Source organism: Acanthaster planci, linkage group LG11, assembly GCF_054643075.1.
Source record: "Acanthaster planci isolate LZ-2023a linkage group LG11, COTS_SCS, whole genome shotgun sequence".
Lineage (NCBI taxonomy): Eukaryota > Metazoa > Echinodermata > Asteroidea > Valvatida > Acanthasteridae > Acanthaster > Acanthaster planci.
In genome coordinates, this window is record NC_141787.1 from 6604828 (window position 1) to 6621535 (window position 16708).

The following is a 16708-nucleotide window of genomic DNA, read 5'->3' on the forward strand; positions in this document are numbered from 1 at the left end:
TTGACAATAGTTTCTGCAAATTGTGTTTGTTTCTAGTGCCTTTAAAGTTTTTAACAGTGGTTTTTATATTGTCTGGTATTACTTTAATAGTTTTGTGTTTGTGTTTAAACTCTTCATCTACGGATCAGGTCGCCCAGCTTCTTCCAGTTTCAGCTTTAGTGAAGTCTCTTGTGCCTTCCCTTATTTATCTTGTCTCTCTCTCTCTCCTTTAGTTTGCGGGGCTCTTCTCACGTTTCCAAAGCCTTTCCTTCTCTTTTGTTTTCTGCTTTATACTCTTCAATCTGTTTGGTGTTTTTGTTTCAATATTTCAAAATTCTTGAAATTCTTTTATTTTCAACGTCCTCAGTGGCTTATTCCTGTTTTTGTAATATGTTTGAGCTATAAATGATCAAAAGTATCACATTTTCCCCGTGAAAAAAAATGCTTAACAAAATACTTGAAAAGGGAATTGATATGCCTTGGGTCTTTAATTGTTAAAAAGTGCTACGTGGAAATCTTTTTTATTTTTTTGTTTAATTAAAAATTAAGTTCAAAAACAGGGTCCCGGAACTAATTCCTTCTGTACTATAATTACCAAGTGATCTTTAGGACATCCATATTTATTGGCTTTGCTCATTTTTAAAAACTTACCACGGTGCGTGTATTACTTGGAATTGTATGCTGCCTCCAGGAAGAAATTACTGGATCACAGTACAAATGGCTTTGAGCATACGTTTTGCATAGTTTTGAAAATTAGGCGTTCCATACACGAGAGAGCCACTGCCGTGATATTCATTTTATGACTCGTAGTTGCGTGAGTCATTATACCGGTTGCACTGTTATGCTTTCGCCTTGGAATTCCTGTTTAATTTGTTTGTTTTCGTTTATTTGTAAATTGTACAATACCGCAAAACTACTTCTTTGCAATACAGAGTCACAAATGCCAAATTAATTCGGTACGAAGTACATGTTCTGCATTCTCAAGGATATTCGTTTGTTTGTAAAATCTTAACTCGTTAATTGATTGAGCGTCTTTAGCAACGGACACCTGGTGGGTTGGGGTTGACTTTAACACGCGTTTAAGGTAATTTCTGAGATATCTGGAAACTGTTAGACAATAAATAGCTTTCGCAATAAAAGTTATTAAATATTTTGTATCCAAGCAATGAAATATTAACAGGAATGTGAGGGATATGGACAGGGTGGAGATATGTTGTGCAGTCCTCAGTGCTCGAATTTAAGTTGGCATTTGCCAAAAAGATATGGTCCGTTAGCACTTGACTAGCACTACCACTACTAGTAGTAGGCCTCTAGTGTGACGCTTGAGAGTTGAAGGCCCACCTGTGGCTTCATTCCCAACTATGGTTGGGATGCTCCCAGCCGTGGTGCTGAAGTCGGGCTGGCCCAACTATAGTCAGCAAATTTCGACAGAAAATTTATAAACCCTCTCTTTACGCCCTTACAGTTCACATCCAACAAGTTATTGACATAAACATGATGTTGGCACATGCTATAGCACACAGTGGCTCTATGCCATTAGGGCAGCCCAACTATATATAGCACTATAGTTGGGACTTTCTCGACTTTTGTATAGGGTGTCGGTGACAAGCCTAATTGGATATGAAAGTGGTGTTATAGGTGGGATCTGTCACAGGATCGCTAAATTTCAAGTGTACTAGGCCTATCAGTTGATCCAATATGAAACCTCCTGACTTTACTTCCCTTTCTCAAAATGGAAAGAGTTCCATATCCAGACAACACTTGATGCCCCTGTGCACAAAGCTATGAGACCTGCCTGAAAAGAACTAAGTGTTTTCTAAGTAAATGCTTCAGAATTTTCTTTAGCTAAATTTCACATTTTAGGACATATTATCACTTTCTGTTAAAACGTTTAAAGTTAAAATCAGTGTTGTCAATATATACATATATAGAAACTCTTTCCCTCCAAACAGTATTCCACAAAGAAAAGTGATTGGCTGAGTTATAAATAGGCAAATCATGCAACATTAAGATCAGCAGATTGTTGAAAGATTGCGTGATTGGGCAGAACACGAATCATGCCCATACCCAACAGGGGCACCAAGTAACTTGAGCACTAGCGAAATTTCAACATTTTCAAAGTGCTTGATGCCATACAACTTGTTTGTCTGTCTGTCAGCTTGACTGGAAATGGGCCAACTCGTCCCCTAGTCAACTTACATGTGCACCTGAATCAACTTGTACCCAAGTCAGTTTAACCAAGTCACCTCATACCTATCCTCTGCATCCAGTGTTGGTAATCCCCAATAAGACGAATTTGGTCATTTTTTTCCATCTTTATTTTGTTTGGTTTTAATACATTTTATGTAGTTTTTCAAGATTGGAAGATGGTCATGGTCATTGCAGTCTTTGGTGCCACTGGCACACTTGGCAACTCTGTGGCCAGAGCCTTACTCACAGATTCCTCCAACTTCCAAGTCCGTGCTGTCACGCGTGACCCCAACAAACCCGAGGCAACAGCCCTGGCGGACAAGGGGGCAGTGGTTATCAAGGCTGACATGAACAACCGCGAGAGTCTGGTGCCAGCCCTTAAGGGAGCTGATGGCTGCTTTGTAGCAACTAGCATGCAGCTGTCAGACCCATTGTGCCAGCAGCTTGAATATCAGCAGGTTAGGCTATATACTTCTACAGGACTTAATGATTATTTGCTTTCCTTATTTGCTCCGAGTGGAACAAAAGAGGGTGTGTTTTTTTGGCACTCATCACTGCATAGGCACTTCATGGGGCGCGCAAGTATATGCGCATTTGACGAGGACCATGCTGAGTATGCATAACTGATTTACTCCGGCATGTATGGTCTTTGCATACACACAGAACACTTGCGAGAACCCACTTGTAACCGCCTGTCTTTCTTTTCGCCAATTTTCAGCTCGGGGCGGATAATAGTCTAGGTAATTAGATATATCTAAAGCTACAAATAGGCAAAAGGGCTCCTTTAAAAAAGCCAGAGGGTTTTGGCTCCCAGATAAATTTTTCCTCTAAAACAGCACATAAGGGACTCCATACCGATAAGATTTTTATTAAACAGGAAGTAGCATTGAGGAGAGAGGCTGTGTCAAGGTCACTGATTGCGTCTTACACACTTGGACCCACTGAAGTGTTGATTAAAGATGTAGCAAAGATAAGAGGAGCAAAGAATTCAGAGCCAAAGAAATCCTGTACCAGTTGCCCCATAGCTAGCTGTGAAGAGGCAAATAATGATAACATGTTTGAAAGCCTGACTCTGTCTATCAGTCTGAAAAGATGTACATGATCACCAGATTTTGACCTGGCAAATTTAATGATGGCGTTATTATCCAAGTATTCTTACTCTGACACAAATTCTGCTTCAAGAAAATAGGAGGGGGGATCGGAACTAATAATGGTGACAGTATGCCTCGAGGATGATGTTTTTGTAAATATGTTTTTGTCCACAAGATATTTGTACAGATAGTTCTGAAGATCTGTCAATCAAAAGCTGCTGACTCAAGAATAGGTGGCACCAAATTATTTTTCAAAAAATGTCTTTTGTATATTTATATTGATATTTATAGGAAGGTGCTCTTCCTGCAATTTTTAAAACATTGTTTTAGTTTTTATAAGTGAATGTTTATCACCCTCCACAATCCATGTATCACTGAATTCCAAACATTTTTCTTCATTGTAGGGAGAATGCGTAGCTGATGTCTGCATGGCAATGAAGGTGCCGCATATTGTTTTCAATGCTCAAAACCATGTCAGTAAAGTTATTGGAGTCAAAGCCAGACACTACGATGCTAAGGCGTGCATCAACGACTACATGAATGAGAGGGAGCTTCCGTTGACTAGTATTATCCTTCCGTTTGCCTATGAGAACTTCCTTGGTGACTTTAAGCCGCAGAAGCTCCAGCAGCAGGAATATTCCATAGGTGAGCCTCCCTGTGCGAGGTGACTTTCAGGATATTTGAGCAGACTTTCTGCAGGATTTCAGAAACAATACATGTACATACGTGTACTGTGACTGTACGTAGGCCCTACCCACCCCCAACTTTTGAAATTCTCATGATCAACCTCTTTTCATTATGATAGGGCTGCATGTAGTCAAGTCCATCACAAGCTTCCAACGGTCCCAGCAATCTGTCACAAGTTTGTCACGGGTCATCCACTCAATTACATCACAAGCTATTCGATGGGAGACTTTGAGAGGCTGATGGCCGCAGACATACCGGTCCTTTTCAAGGTGTTGCCATAACGCCCGCACGCTCAGAACTGATAAAAATGAGTATGTTTGTCGCCACCAAGCATCTCAAAGTCTCCCATTGACAAACAGTGATGGGACCATGCCCTTGTCTTTGTCATCGCTAGACTTGTGGAGGAAGTTGTGGCTGCACTTGTGATGGACTCCTTGACAGCCTGGCTACAAAAACTATAGGCCCCGTGTACACCAGGGGAGGGGGAGGGGGCAAGGGATATCAACACTCCAGGTGGAATTTTGAAACGTAAAAGAGAAAAAAGTGAAAGAAATGAAAAATAAGACATGAAAAAGGATGAAAGCCACAAATCCACTTGAAAAACAAAAACGTCAAAATTGACCTCCCTTCCACTGTTTATTGTTAATCCGTTTGCATAATTCGTAGCTGATGAGTGCTTTCCCCCTCCCAAGAAATTGCCCGTGGAAAAAAGTGGTTTTCCTCTGCGTGGCAGTGGCATGGATGAAACACATCACACTTCCTGATTTACTTTTAGGTTATGCTGAAGTTGCCAAAGTAGTATTTGTGTTTATTTCGTTTATTTTTCCGGTGCCTCTACAGGTATCCCGATGGGAGATCTCTCTTTGAACATGCTGAGCATCAAGCAGATTGGGGAGGCAGTGCGCTACATCTTCTACAACAAGACCAGCACAGTGGGGAAGACATTCTCCCTGGTGGGTGACAAGCTGACGGTCAGAGAGATTGCGTCCATCTTAACCACTCACCTGAGACCCCATGTGGTCAGGGATGCAAAGGTATCTAAGGTTGTTTTATTAAATAAGGGATGTGTCCTCTTTAAAGAGAGCAGTACCCATTTGGGTTGATCTTTTGATCTTTGGTTTAAGCAGTGGAGTGGTCTTTTTGTGAGGGAAGTTACAGCTCTTTAAGAAAGTATGAGAAATTATTTTTGGAAACTAACATTTGTGGCCTGTTTGTTTCACACAGATATAGATTGTGACCAGTGATCCCAAAGCTGGTTCCCTTTATCCATTAGTTGGGTGCTGGTGCCAGTGAACCAACGTTTACTTTCAATGGTTGCAATCCAGATCCATGTGAACAAACAGGCACCGTGTTTTTAAGAAATACATGAAACTTATTGTTATGTGTAATAAAGTGAAAAAATAAAAATATCGGGAAGCTTGTAATAAAGTGAAAAAATAAAAATATCGGGAAGCTTGCCTCATGGTCACGTTAATTGCTAGGAATATTAACCCTCAAAGAGCAGGGGGGGAGATAATGTGCCCCCCCCATAAAAAAGGCCCAAAACCCCCAGCTCTTTGAGGTTTAAGGGTTGTAACAATTAATTTTTCATACTTATTTTTTTTTTCCTTTCTCCATCTTAGGTTACACTGCCTGAGTTTCATAGGCAGAACAGCTCCAAACCTGGGAATGAGGACATCACCAATATGTTTGACTTCATACACAAGGTGACCCAGAGGTTCAGCATAGAGACCACAAGGAAGTTAATCCCTGACCTCTTGACCTTTGACCAATGGGCGGCCCAAAATAAAGAAACCCTCCTGAAAATTCTTAACAGTTATTGAAGAAGAATCCATATCTCATGGGAAATGGATTTTGTATGCAATAACATGGCACTCTTTTTGAGGCCCTGTGATGCTTTTGAAATCATTTTCTTTTCCTTTTTCTTCATGTTTTGACGCTGAAATTGTACTGTGATTTATGCCCTTTTTTGGGAGGGGTGAAGTGGGAGAGATGATAAAATTTTCTGCTTGTACAGGTACATATGTAAATGCTTTTATAATTGATAATTTTTATCAATTGAGCTTGATGCATCATTTCTCAAGATACTTCAGAATGGCTCTTTTATTTTCATAAAAACCTGATATAGACATATTTTTGATCACTCAAAAGACTACTCTATAGCATTTCTAAACATACTTAATGTTCTAAGCACTGCTATTTCCCTGAAGCTTTTGGGACATTCAGGAAATGAGCCACATACCTTGTTGAACAAGTAATATCAAACACTGCAGAACATTTTGGTAGAAGAAATTGTACTTCACTGGTAGCAGTGAATGTCATTTGTGTGTTTTTTTTGTTACTTTCTTGCAGGTTGGTTGAACACTGGCATTTTAATACTTTAGTGTATGCACACAAGCATGCTACTCAATCCAAATGCATTCATTCCTACATGGGCGTATTAGTACCTCACTCCTAATTTGTATTTTTGGGGACATTTTCCCTCATACAATCTCTCCACTTTTCAATTTCACATTTCATTTAAGGACATTTAATTTCATCATGGAAGGTGTAAATTGTGTGCCAGTGGATACTTGTTTGTGTGCCAATATTTGTATCGTATTCCTGCACGTTTTGTGTAATATTGCAATAAAAGGATTTTTATATCATATGTAGTGTATTTCTACTTCCTTTTGTCCTAATAATGTAACCATGTAGTTCACTATTTGATAAGCTGTGGCAAAGTGCTCGACCAGGCGGTTGTGAAGTACCCTCACCGCCACAACCCATTTGCCCAGCCCTATATTCATTCACCTGGTCTGTGCAGCGCATGTTTGATGGGGGCTGGCCCTTTGCGTGGCCAACCCGTTGTTACCGTGTTCATTGTGCGTGTATCATTTTATCACTTTAGTCTAAAAAATACACGTTTAATGTGTGAAAATGAAAGGTTTGTGATTTGATTTCTTGATCTGGATGGAGTTTAAACTCAAAGATAACCCACAGTGATTGATTCAACAAAGTACAAAGAACAAGTAGTGCCCATGAAAGTGCGTACATTACTTAAAAGTGGCAGTAATTGTACAGAAAGGAGCAGTACTTAATTCAATTAGGATCTTTATTGCGGAACAGGCGAAGATTTCTTTTTGGGGTTTGCTTGTTTTTTCCAGACTGTGCTGTCCATACCAAAACTTTTCATCCAATGACCTTTGAGCATTGGTGGCTATTATATTGGTTACTGTTTCATGTCTGGTTTTAATAAATACATGCAACAGGTGTTGCAGGGTGATGGCTGTGTGAAAGCTAATAATATGGAACGTTTCCGGGTTTAGGGTGATTCCTGCGTCTATTTTGGTATCGTGGACTGGGAAGGCTCGTAGTGGTGGATTGTTCCCTCTTAATCATCGGATACGAATAGACAAAAAGGAGCATTCTTTGGGGAAATCCCCTACTTTTACCATAATAATAATGCCGGTGGAATCCGCTGTACAAACTTAGAGAAGCAACGTGAACGATGTACTACATATTCATATACATGTACTGAACCAACCGGTGTGTCCGAAAAACTCACAAGCGCGTATCATTCGCATATTTTTCACTGAAAGTCTGCGACCAAGGTAAAATCTGTTACTGTGAATGTTCGTCAAAGAAAGACTCCGTTTGAAACAGACTGAAACGAGTTGATTATTGAAACCGGTAATCTTAGGAAAAGATGAGCCTACTTCCAGATCACAAGGAACTTCTCCAGAATGAAGAATATCTCCACTCTTTACACAATAAGGTAACAGCTGCTGCAACAACTGCTCAGTTTTTAACTTCCTATTGAAACTTGTTCATGTGCCTCTGTCCTAAGTTCTGTAACAAGGTGAACTGAGTGCCACATGCAATCATACCATTTTTACTCCTTAAATTCGTTGAATTCCATTTTGCTTAGAGCACTCTGCTGGTATGTAATTGTAAGATTGGTTTGCGCATTGGGGCATTGGTCATTCTTTCGGTTTTTTATTTTTGTAACCACTTTTACGTTGCAATATCATTTTTCCGGTAGCCATTCCCTTTCCTCCAGCCTCACACCTGCACTGGTCTTATTATCTGTTTGTGTTATCCAATATTATAATTCATTTGCTAATTTTTTCATCGAATATCTTTGCTTTTTGTAATTTACATATAAATACTAAAATTTGAGAGGTGCCCCCGAAGTCCGTCTTGTTGCCGTGTGCTTTCCTTGGTTGTTAAATTCTATTCGTGTTCCCACTCCCTGGCCTGCTTGGCCCGTTAAAAATTTTTGGTGGCAGCGTTGGGATCACGAATACAGTTGTTTTAACTTGATTTTAATAAAGGTGCTCGCATGGTTCATGTCTTGCCATTTGGTCCGTGCATTGTTCAACATTTCTGTATTAGACTGCCTCTTTTCTTATCATGCATGTAAAGAACTGTAAGGATGGCAGCAGCTGGACCAATGTGAAGTAGTAATGAGACCGAGTAATTATGACCTTTCTTGTCACCACATGCGAAGATTCCTGTAGTTCTAGGCTATATGTAAATTTTAAAAATTCAAAGGGGAGGGGGATATACATTGGAGTGGCTGCCTCCTTACACCATTTGTTTAAAAAAAGAAATCAGCATCCCCAGTTAGAAAAATGAGTATATTTTAATGTGATGCAGGTTTCATAAACATATCATTCAGATCCAACAAAAACTTTCCCGAATGCCCATACAGTGTTGCTCATTACCATTGTTATTTGATGTACATGTAGGTGTTGGAGGAAAACAGAGATTTCCTTTGTCGAAATGGAACAATTGAACCCAAGCACCACTTCACCTACCTGCGCTCCAAGGGCATCCTGAATAGAGAGATCTGTGAGGAGATCAATCACGTCGTTGGCCCTATGGCCAGAGCAAGCCGTTTCATCGATGAACTGCAGAGGAACGGGGGGCCCAAGGCTTTCACCTGTTTCCTGGAGTCCTTGCGCAGGGACGGAACACAGATATTTGTGTTGAGGCGGCTGAACAAGGCTTTGGAGGATCTGATACGCAGCCCCCCTCCCATGGGTAAATTGAGGCTCAGTGGTGCATTTGGCAAATGGAGTTGTTGTGGAGCCCATCACTTGTTACATGGAGTGCGAAAGGGGAGGGGTTGAGGAGTTTGAAAGGACCTCCATGGAAAGAATCACCCTTTTTCAATCATTTGAAAAACATGCTTAAAAACTATCCAGAGATTATCTCTAGTCTTGGATTAGTATCTGCAAGCATTTAAAATGCACCAATTAGTTGCATGATTGAATGTCCTTTTTAAAATTTTATCTGGATACCTGTCCCTAGATCCACCTGCCCTGGGGATACCAAGCTAATATCGCATGATACTGGTTTATGCCCCTAACATGTTATTAGATTTGCTCACAAGTCCAGCCACAAATCTGAGGGAATGAACACTCACCCAGGAGTGCCCCTTGTCAAAGTGGAGTAACTTGTAACATATCTTTAGACTGGATGACTACATGCGGTCCCGTGTTGGACTCAACTACAACGTTGCTGAAAAGTCTGAAGAGGCATAATGTCATTGCACAGATTTTAAAAGGCATTATTAGTGAGATGTGGCCCAATCATTTAACATGTTTAAGGCTTTCAGTTATGGATAGTGCCAAAACTGAGTATTTTCAAGGGACCAAAACTGGAGTTTGATTTCTTTTGCCAATTTGCAAGTATGAATACTTGCTCACCTCTTGTATATCTGTCTGAAGACGCCTTTCTATATTCGCGTCAACACTTGTGCTAAGCGTTGCATGCATGCATCCATCAAAGTTGCTCCTGATCAATTTGGCGGCCGAACATGATGCACATGTGTGTTATGTTTTAATGGAGTTGATTTTTGTGTCCATGAAAGTGAAGCACATGAACGCATCGTGTACATAACGCACGCCAAAAACATACATATAGACAGGTGCCTTCAGTCTGCAAGTCAAACTGCTTGTACTTCTATAAGAACGCCGCATGTGTTCTAGTACAGGGTCATTCACTGTTTATAAATAAATAGGTCTAGCTGGTACTCTTTTAACGGAGCAATTGATAAAGTGTTTCACGAGACCAGTTTTAAGTTGTATCACATACAGCATTCATTGTCTGCTCCATGCATCTCTATTGACCAAAGCTGACACTGCATATCATGTTATTCTTTACTTTTTCTTTATTGCCACACCGTCACACCATCCCTGGCCAAATTCTCGAAGTTAAACATTCTGGTTATCGCTGTCACTGGTTGCTTCCTTAGACAAACTACAAATTTTAGGGCCAGCAATAATTTGCAGCATACTCTCTTTATCCTTTCTAAAGATTTTTTCACACCAATTTTGTGTCCTCTCCAAACAGCCCCGGCAGATAACGGCTTTAGGTACCATCCCCACCAGTCCAGAGAATTTGAGGAATCATCCATTGCATCAGAGGGGGATGTATCCAATAGCCCCCTGGATGAGGAGCCTCATGCCGATTCCTCTACACACCCTTTACGTCCGGGAGACCCTGGTGCACCCCCACTACCAAGCTTTGAAAGTCTAGCAAAGTGCACGCACAGTCAAGGTAAGGACAGGACAGGTAATCCTCTCAGCTAGTAATTCAACACTCAGCAGTGCGCCATATGGAGAAGTGTGTAGAGCTCTGTGTACTTAGCGGTGTGCATTGGATACTAGTACCAAAGTAACCCAAGTACCAGGCCTGTAGGCTGGGGGGTTTGGGGATTCAAACGAACCCCTCCGCTTGCTTCTGAGTTCCACTTGTAGGTATATGATTTATACCATTACGATTTGCATACCATTCATTGTTGTGTTCTAAAGCACTTTATGATAGACCTGTGTATAAAAATATGTGTTCACAGTGCCAAACGTTCCACTTTTGGGTCGTTTGACGAACTTCCTCCCCCCTGCAGTCTCTAGTCAGGCAACGGGCCTGAGTACCTGCCTGTTGGTGTCAAGAACAGGTTCCAAGATCTAGATCTGGATACATACGTAACTTTCTTGACAAACATGGGCGTCGGCACTATTTGTTCCTGGGGGGAAGGGGGTTGTGCAAAACACTCATCAGTAACAAACTGATAAACCATTGACAGTGAAAGGGGCAAATCAATTTTCAAGGTTTTTTTTTCCAGCAAACTGGTGATCTTCCTAGCCATTTTGGTGGGGCCATTGATCAACCCAATGCTTTTGACTCCAGCATCAGCTTGAACTGTTGAACATTAAGCTTATTTTAGGTGGTAGTGCAAGGAGCATGTAGAAGCTGACTGGACAGTGAAACCATCTCGTTTACATCTACCCACCAGTTTCACTGGTCATTATGCGTAACATGTACGTGTGTACACACAGTCTTCTGAGTTGAACCAATAGAACTGTGGACTACATGTAGTAGTCACTGAGGTCTGTGACTGTGTGTTCACCTCTGTGAAGTTATATAGTTATCAAAAAACTGAATTTGTTTACATGACATTTGTATTTGCTAAAAGTAAAGAGATTTAACTAACTGTAAGGCCAAATAATTACTTTCTTCCATTCTCTCTTTGGACAGGTCCACCAAGTGGTGACTTCAAGCCGGCTTCTCCTATTTTGACGGAGCACTGACAGGGCTAGCTACATGTTACTCTCGACCACAAACCTGTAAATTGCCAACTTGTTAACCACTTTGTAGCAGCTTTTTCAGATTGTCTTGGATTTTATATGGGTCATTCTGTAAGTTTAGGGTCCAAAAGTGTGACCATTTTATGTTCCTCTTAGACCTGACCTGTGTAATTTGACTACAGATACGTCATTGAAAAGTTACTTTAAAGTATTTATTTCTTTGGCAGGTAATTTACATTTAGTCACTTTTGGAAATTAAAGAACATGTTTCAAACTTACAAAATCATGTCAGATGTGACAGGGACACACACAAACATTGGGGCCCCCGCGGCCCGAATTCATAGCATGACCCAAATTGTCAATCTTCAATTACTTGCTTTTTATAAGCATGCCTTACTTAAACTTGTAAATCAAGAAAACTTGTGAATATACTAATGATATTAGGTTGGGGACCCTTCAATTGTTTGTTTAGTATGTTAAAAGTTTACATTTTATTTCACTGAAATGTTTCAGCCTGGGAGGCTTTCGCTCTGCTCAAGTGTGATAATTGTGTACAGCTAATTTTTACATTGTCAAAGGTCTCAATTTTCAGAGAGACTATTTAATATTGGATTTTCATAAAGAACGTGAGGTTTTCTATGTTCTCTTCAAACAAATTGTAAGCTTTGAATCATTAAGTCTCTGCATGACCTTGAGACAAATGGTGTATCTGAAATGTATCTACAATGATGAATCTGGGATCTAGAAAGAAAAAGTGTACTGCTTTCTGGATGTGACCTACTGACACTTTTCAGTCTGCGCTTTTGTCTTTCCAAGCAAACACAAATGGCCAGTCATAGTCAAGTGTGTGACCAATAACAGGAGAATTGTTTAATCCATTCCTTATGAGTTTGCATACCTTGAAGATGTGTTGTTTTGCCTTGCAAATCTGACATATTTGCCTGTGTAAAGTTAATCAAACGGTATAAATCAGCTTAGTCGTTCATTCATATTCAGTGCAGCATAAAATTTTATCAGCCTCTATTCATGGTTCTTTTACACAAGTGAAAAAGCAGCCTCATTCCCTGACTTTTCACAGAGTGCCATTTCAAGGTTGAGTATTGTTGTGGGTATCATTATTTCATGTGCAACTCCTTGTAACTTGTATGATAGCTTGTACATGTATGTGAAGTGGCTTTTACATTCAAAACATCTAAACACTGCAGTCAGAGGTCTGAAAACATGTACATGTAGCTCTGTTAGGGTATTAAACACTGCAATAACCACAGGCTGCCATGTTCAAACATCGGAAGAAATGCACCCCACTGCTTGTTCCAGTAAAAAGTTTTTAAAATGGTCAAAATGCATCAAAAATTAAAAGGAGTATGCCATGAGACATTGTTTTGAACCTTTATGAAAGATTTAAAATGGGCTAAGCAGAATGTGTAGATCTTCACTTAGACTCCGCACAAAGCACAAACTGCATCATGACGTGTGTGATGGGCACATTAGATTACTACATGTATTGCATGTAAAGCAACAGGGTAATGCTTGCTGGATCATCATAAAAAAGTTTGAAAGACTTCCCTTACAATCTGGAAAATCTTCTAGATATTCTAGATCCATCAACAATTGCACAAAATGTGCCATTTAATAGATTTTTCCCCCAACATGCCCAAGCCAACAGTGCAAGGGACCTGTGGTGCATGTTTCGATGTGTTTCATCAACATGCATTTGGTTGGTAAAAAATTAAAAGGACCACCAAAATCCTGAATTCCTTGAGACATCAAACAATGATTATTATTTTTATTGCAGAGCCATCAACCAAACAAAAGAGAACTATCCAAATATGTATTTCTGTTCTATTTCTACTTACAGGTGGTTTTGCTTAACGTTGACTGCTGACTATGAGTGTACTTCTTGTCACAGGTGTACCAGATTCCACCACTACGAGTATACTTGTAAGAAATGAAAAGCTATTGTAATGTAAATTGAATGCACTAGCATCACCGAAGAACACAACAAACACGCTGCTGGCAGTGTGGAAGACATACATGTACATGTTGATGTTCAAATAGACAGATTAAAGGTACCTCTTATATATGCGTGTATGCGCACAATGCTTGGCAAATGGGAACACCCCTTTGAAATTGTGGGCAGCAGTCAACATTAAATTCATTTAACATCAACTTTTCCTCTGCAGAAAGACTGCGTTACATGTACATGTACAGGATCTTTTATTACATTGAGAAAGCAGCCATGATGGTCCGACACATTTGACCTTGCCACATTGCAGGTTTACAGTAGGGCAAGGTCGCATAGTTACAATTTTTTTCCTGAACTTTTTTGATTAATAAATCATATTTGTGGTTAATACTCTATGTACAGTGACACAAAATGAAGCAAACATTTACACAATTTGATAAAATCAGCTTTAAGAAGTCATCTCCTTTATATACTATTCAATTTGTCTTGTAAAGATGTGCTACACCTTTAAAATGCTTTATCTTTACACTGTAAGCCTTCCACCTTTTCCAATCATGTAGCTCCATGTCTAAGCATGCAACTATTAAATAATTATGATATCGAAACAATCTATTGAACATTTCAATTTGACTCCTCATTTGCACAGCTTTTATTCTGAGTAACAGCACAAAACTGTGGGAAGCATTAATGGTGGGTACTATTGCTTTCCAGTGCGAAATAATGTTACTCAGTACGTTTGACTATCATCAAATGAAAAGAAGTCATTGTTAGCATAATACAAAGACAGTGAGACACTGAGTGAAGAAAACACATCTAAACGGCATAACACGGCCAAGCATTCACATACGTACATGCACATGACCAGCGTGCTCACATGTGTACATGGATATGCATGTACATGTATGCTCCATGTCTGCCTGAGAGTGCAATCAATCGACATGTAATGTCACATTTCTGTTGGCATTCTAGTTGACTGTATACATGTACTTACACATACATGTATATGAATGCATGTCAACATGAATGTCACTCATAATGGCATGACTAACAGGCAAAAATGTTTCTTCCATAGGTCTAATAGTAATTATGCATGCTCCAGTACATGCAAGGCTTACAACCTGCTGCCATTTGATACAGGACGCAAATGTTCTAATGGGAAGACAAAAAAATCTAAAAGATTAGCGCAATGCATTTTTGAAAACTACCGGTATGACCGTCAAGAATGCACCTTTTTATTTCAATTAAACTCATTTTGCTTCTTTAAAGGGTGTTTTGGCACCTTTATGATGTCTATACAAAATTGCATCTCTCTTATAACTACTTATCTAGTTATACAGTAAGTTATAACTAACTTATCTCTCCTGAGATAACGTGATGTCATTCCAGGCAGTAAAGCTCAGTGTTTCACTGATTTGTACACAAAAACCTATTCAATTTTTAATATTTTGCTGTTGTAGATTTCTTTCTCTTTGGTGATTTACTGAGTGCATGGCAACGAGTCAACAAGCAAGCCTTTCTCAGAAATGCGTTAAAAAAAGGAATTTTTGTGTTCACGATTTAAACAGTGAAACGTTAACTCAGTTGTGTCTTCCATTCAACAGTACTCTTTCTTGTCTGAAAAAGCATGGCAAAGTTTAAATGTTTGAAAAACCTTTCAGTGACCTTAACCTCAGAGAGATGTCAATTTTTTTCAGGCTATGAATAAAAGTATAAAGTCGCAGGTCAAATGTTCAACTTTGTTGGCCGGACCCTTTAAACAATACAAAATTACACGTACCTACATGTATGACTGACTGTAGGGAACCCAAATAATGTTATCTGTGAATTTTTCATTTGCTGAACACAAGAATTGGGTTCTTATTCATATTAAACAAAAATTAATCAACTAGGCAAACTGTCACAGGTGTAGTTGAAGTCAAATACAGCAACATGCATTAATCCATCCAATTATTCCATGTCATCACCGTATTTGTTCTTCGTCACCCTTGGGCGAGACACTGACGGAAATGGGCGCTCATCAGCCTTCTTGAGAGCTATGTCATCGTGCGAAGGGGGTGTCGGCTGCCGAGGATGGTAATGCCCTGGCAGTACCTGGCTGTATTGGGACGAGTGCTTCTGTCTGTTCTCCCGGCGTAGGTCCTCGTAAGTCTTGGTCATCTCCGGCCGCTTGGCCTCCAGCTCCGACGCCGCCTCGTTGGTCAGCTCAAAGTCAAAGTGGCTGTCCATAGTCTTGACATTGCTGGTGTCAATGTCCAGGTTGGCCCGGTAGTCGTCGGGTTGGCCAAAGCTACTGTAGGAGTCACTGCCCCTGGTGACAGCTGGGCTACCTGGGTCTGATTCCCCAATGCTGCCGGCCTGGAACCCTGGCAGGCCAAAGTTTCCACCTTGGCCTGTGGGCATGCTGCCACCCTTCCTCAGCATTTCACCAATTGGAGAGTTCTCCAGCTTCAGAAATTTCTGCTTGCATGTGTTGACATAGGAGATCTTTCCAGCCATGTACCCAGTGAGACATGCAAACCCAACCTGCAATAACAAAAGGACCTGTATTTTCATTTCTGAGAATTTGGCATGGGGAAAACTTGTTTTTCGAAAATGATGAAATGATGCTGGAAATGTCGTATAAACTGATGCAACATCTTTCAATTACATCTTCCATATTTCTACCTGAAATAAAATAAATCATGAACCACACTATGCAGAAATCAAATCAGGCCCACCTTTGGAAGAGAGCCGAATCTCGTAGACGTTGTAAGCATTCCTCGCAATATGAGCGTCTGGGTAAGCAGCCCCGCACCGACTGCCAAGGGCATAGCGCGGTACCAGAAACTTTCCGTCTGGCACTCTCGAAAGACTCGCCTTTCCTCCTCTGTCATTTCATAATTCCTCTGGGAATGAGGTCCACCGTGCCTACCACGACCATGGTGAGGTGCATAATTTTGATTTGGGGGCACGTTAGTGGGGTGGGATTCTCCTGTCAGCGACATTTTTCACAGATTTCGTTTTAGTTCAATAATTTTTTCTTCACTCATCGCAGTAACTACGTTTGATGATATATGCATGAACCACTATACGTACAGTACATGCAGCGGGCGGCCAATTAAGCTCTTGAACGTCCACAAATGGTGCACGATATGCGGCAGCACTTTCGACCGCATGTCCGATGTAGGGTCTACAAGCTCTACAGACTCTACACAATGTTATCGAATACGCCCTTTGCG

At 40.4% G+C, this 16708-nt stretch overlaps 3 protein-coding genes across 3 annotated transcripts; 2 read left to right on the top strand and 1 right to left on the bottom strand.

The window, feature by feature from the left end:
• The first annotated feature begins 128 nt into the window (after positions 1-128).
• LOC110988115 (nmrA-like family domain-containing protein 1) lies at positions 129-6595 on the top strand. Its single transcript, XM_022251367.2, has 5 exons — positions 129-1063; positions 2329-2627; positions 3665-3905; positions 4788-4981; positions 5570-6595. Exons 2-5 carry the CDS (start codon positions 2346-2348, stop codon positions 5768-5770), a joined length of 918 nt encoding a protein of 305 aa, XP_022107059.1. The 5' UTR covers positions 129-1063; positions 2329-2345; the 3' UTR covers positions 5771-6595.
• A 586-nt stretch (positions 6596-7181) lies between these two features.
• LOC110988118 (B-cell lymphoma/leukemia 10-like) lies at positions 7182-14098 on the top strand. The gene is made up of 4 exons (XM_022251369.2): positions 7182-7704; positions 8681-8975; positions 10290-10496; positions 11475-14098. The coding sequence occupies exons 1-4, from the start codon at positions 7636-7638 to the stop codon at positions 11525-11527; spliced, it is 624 nt and encodes a 207-aa protein (XP_022107061.1). The 5' UTR covers positions 7182-7635; the 3' UTR covers positions 11528-14098.
• LOC110988116 (OCIA domain-containing protein 1-like) lies at positions 13923-16595 on the bottom strand. Its single transcript, XM_022251368.2, has 2 exons — positions 16208-16595; positions 13923-16013 (listed from the first exon to the last, which is right to left on the bottom strand). Exons 1-2 carry the CDS (start codon positions 16472-16474, stop codon positions 15438-15440), a joined length of 843 nt encoding a protein of 280 aa, XP_022107060.1. The 5' UTR covers positions 16475-16595; the 3' UTR covers positions 13923-15437.
• Positions 16596-16708: the final 113 nt, after the last annotated feature.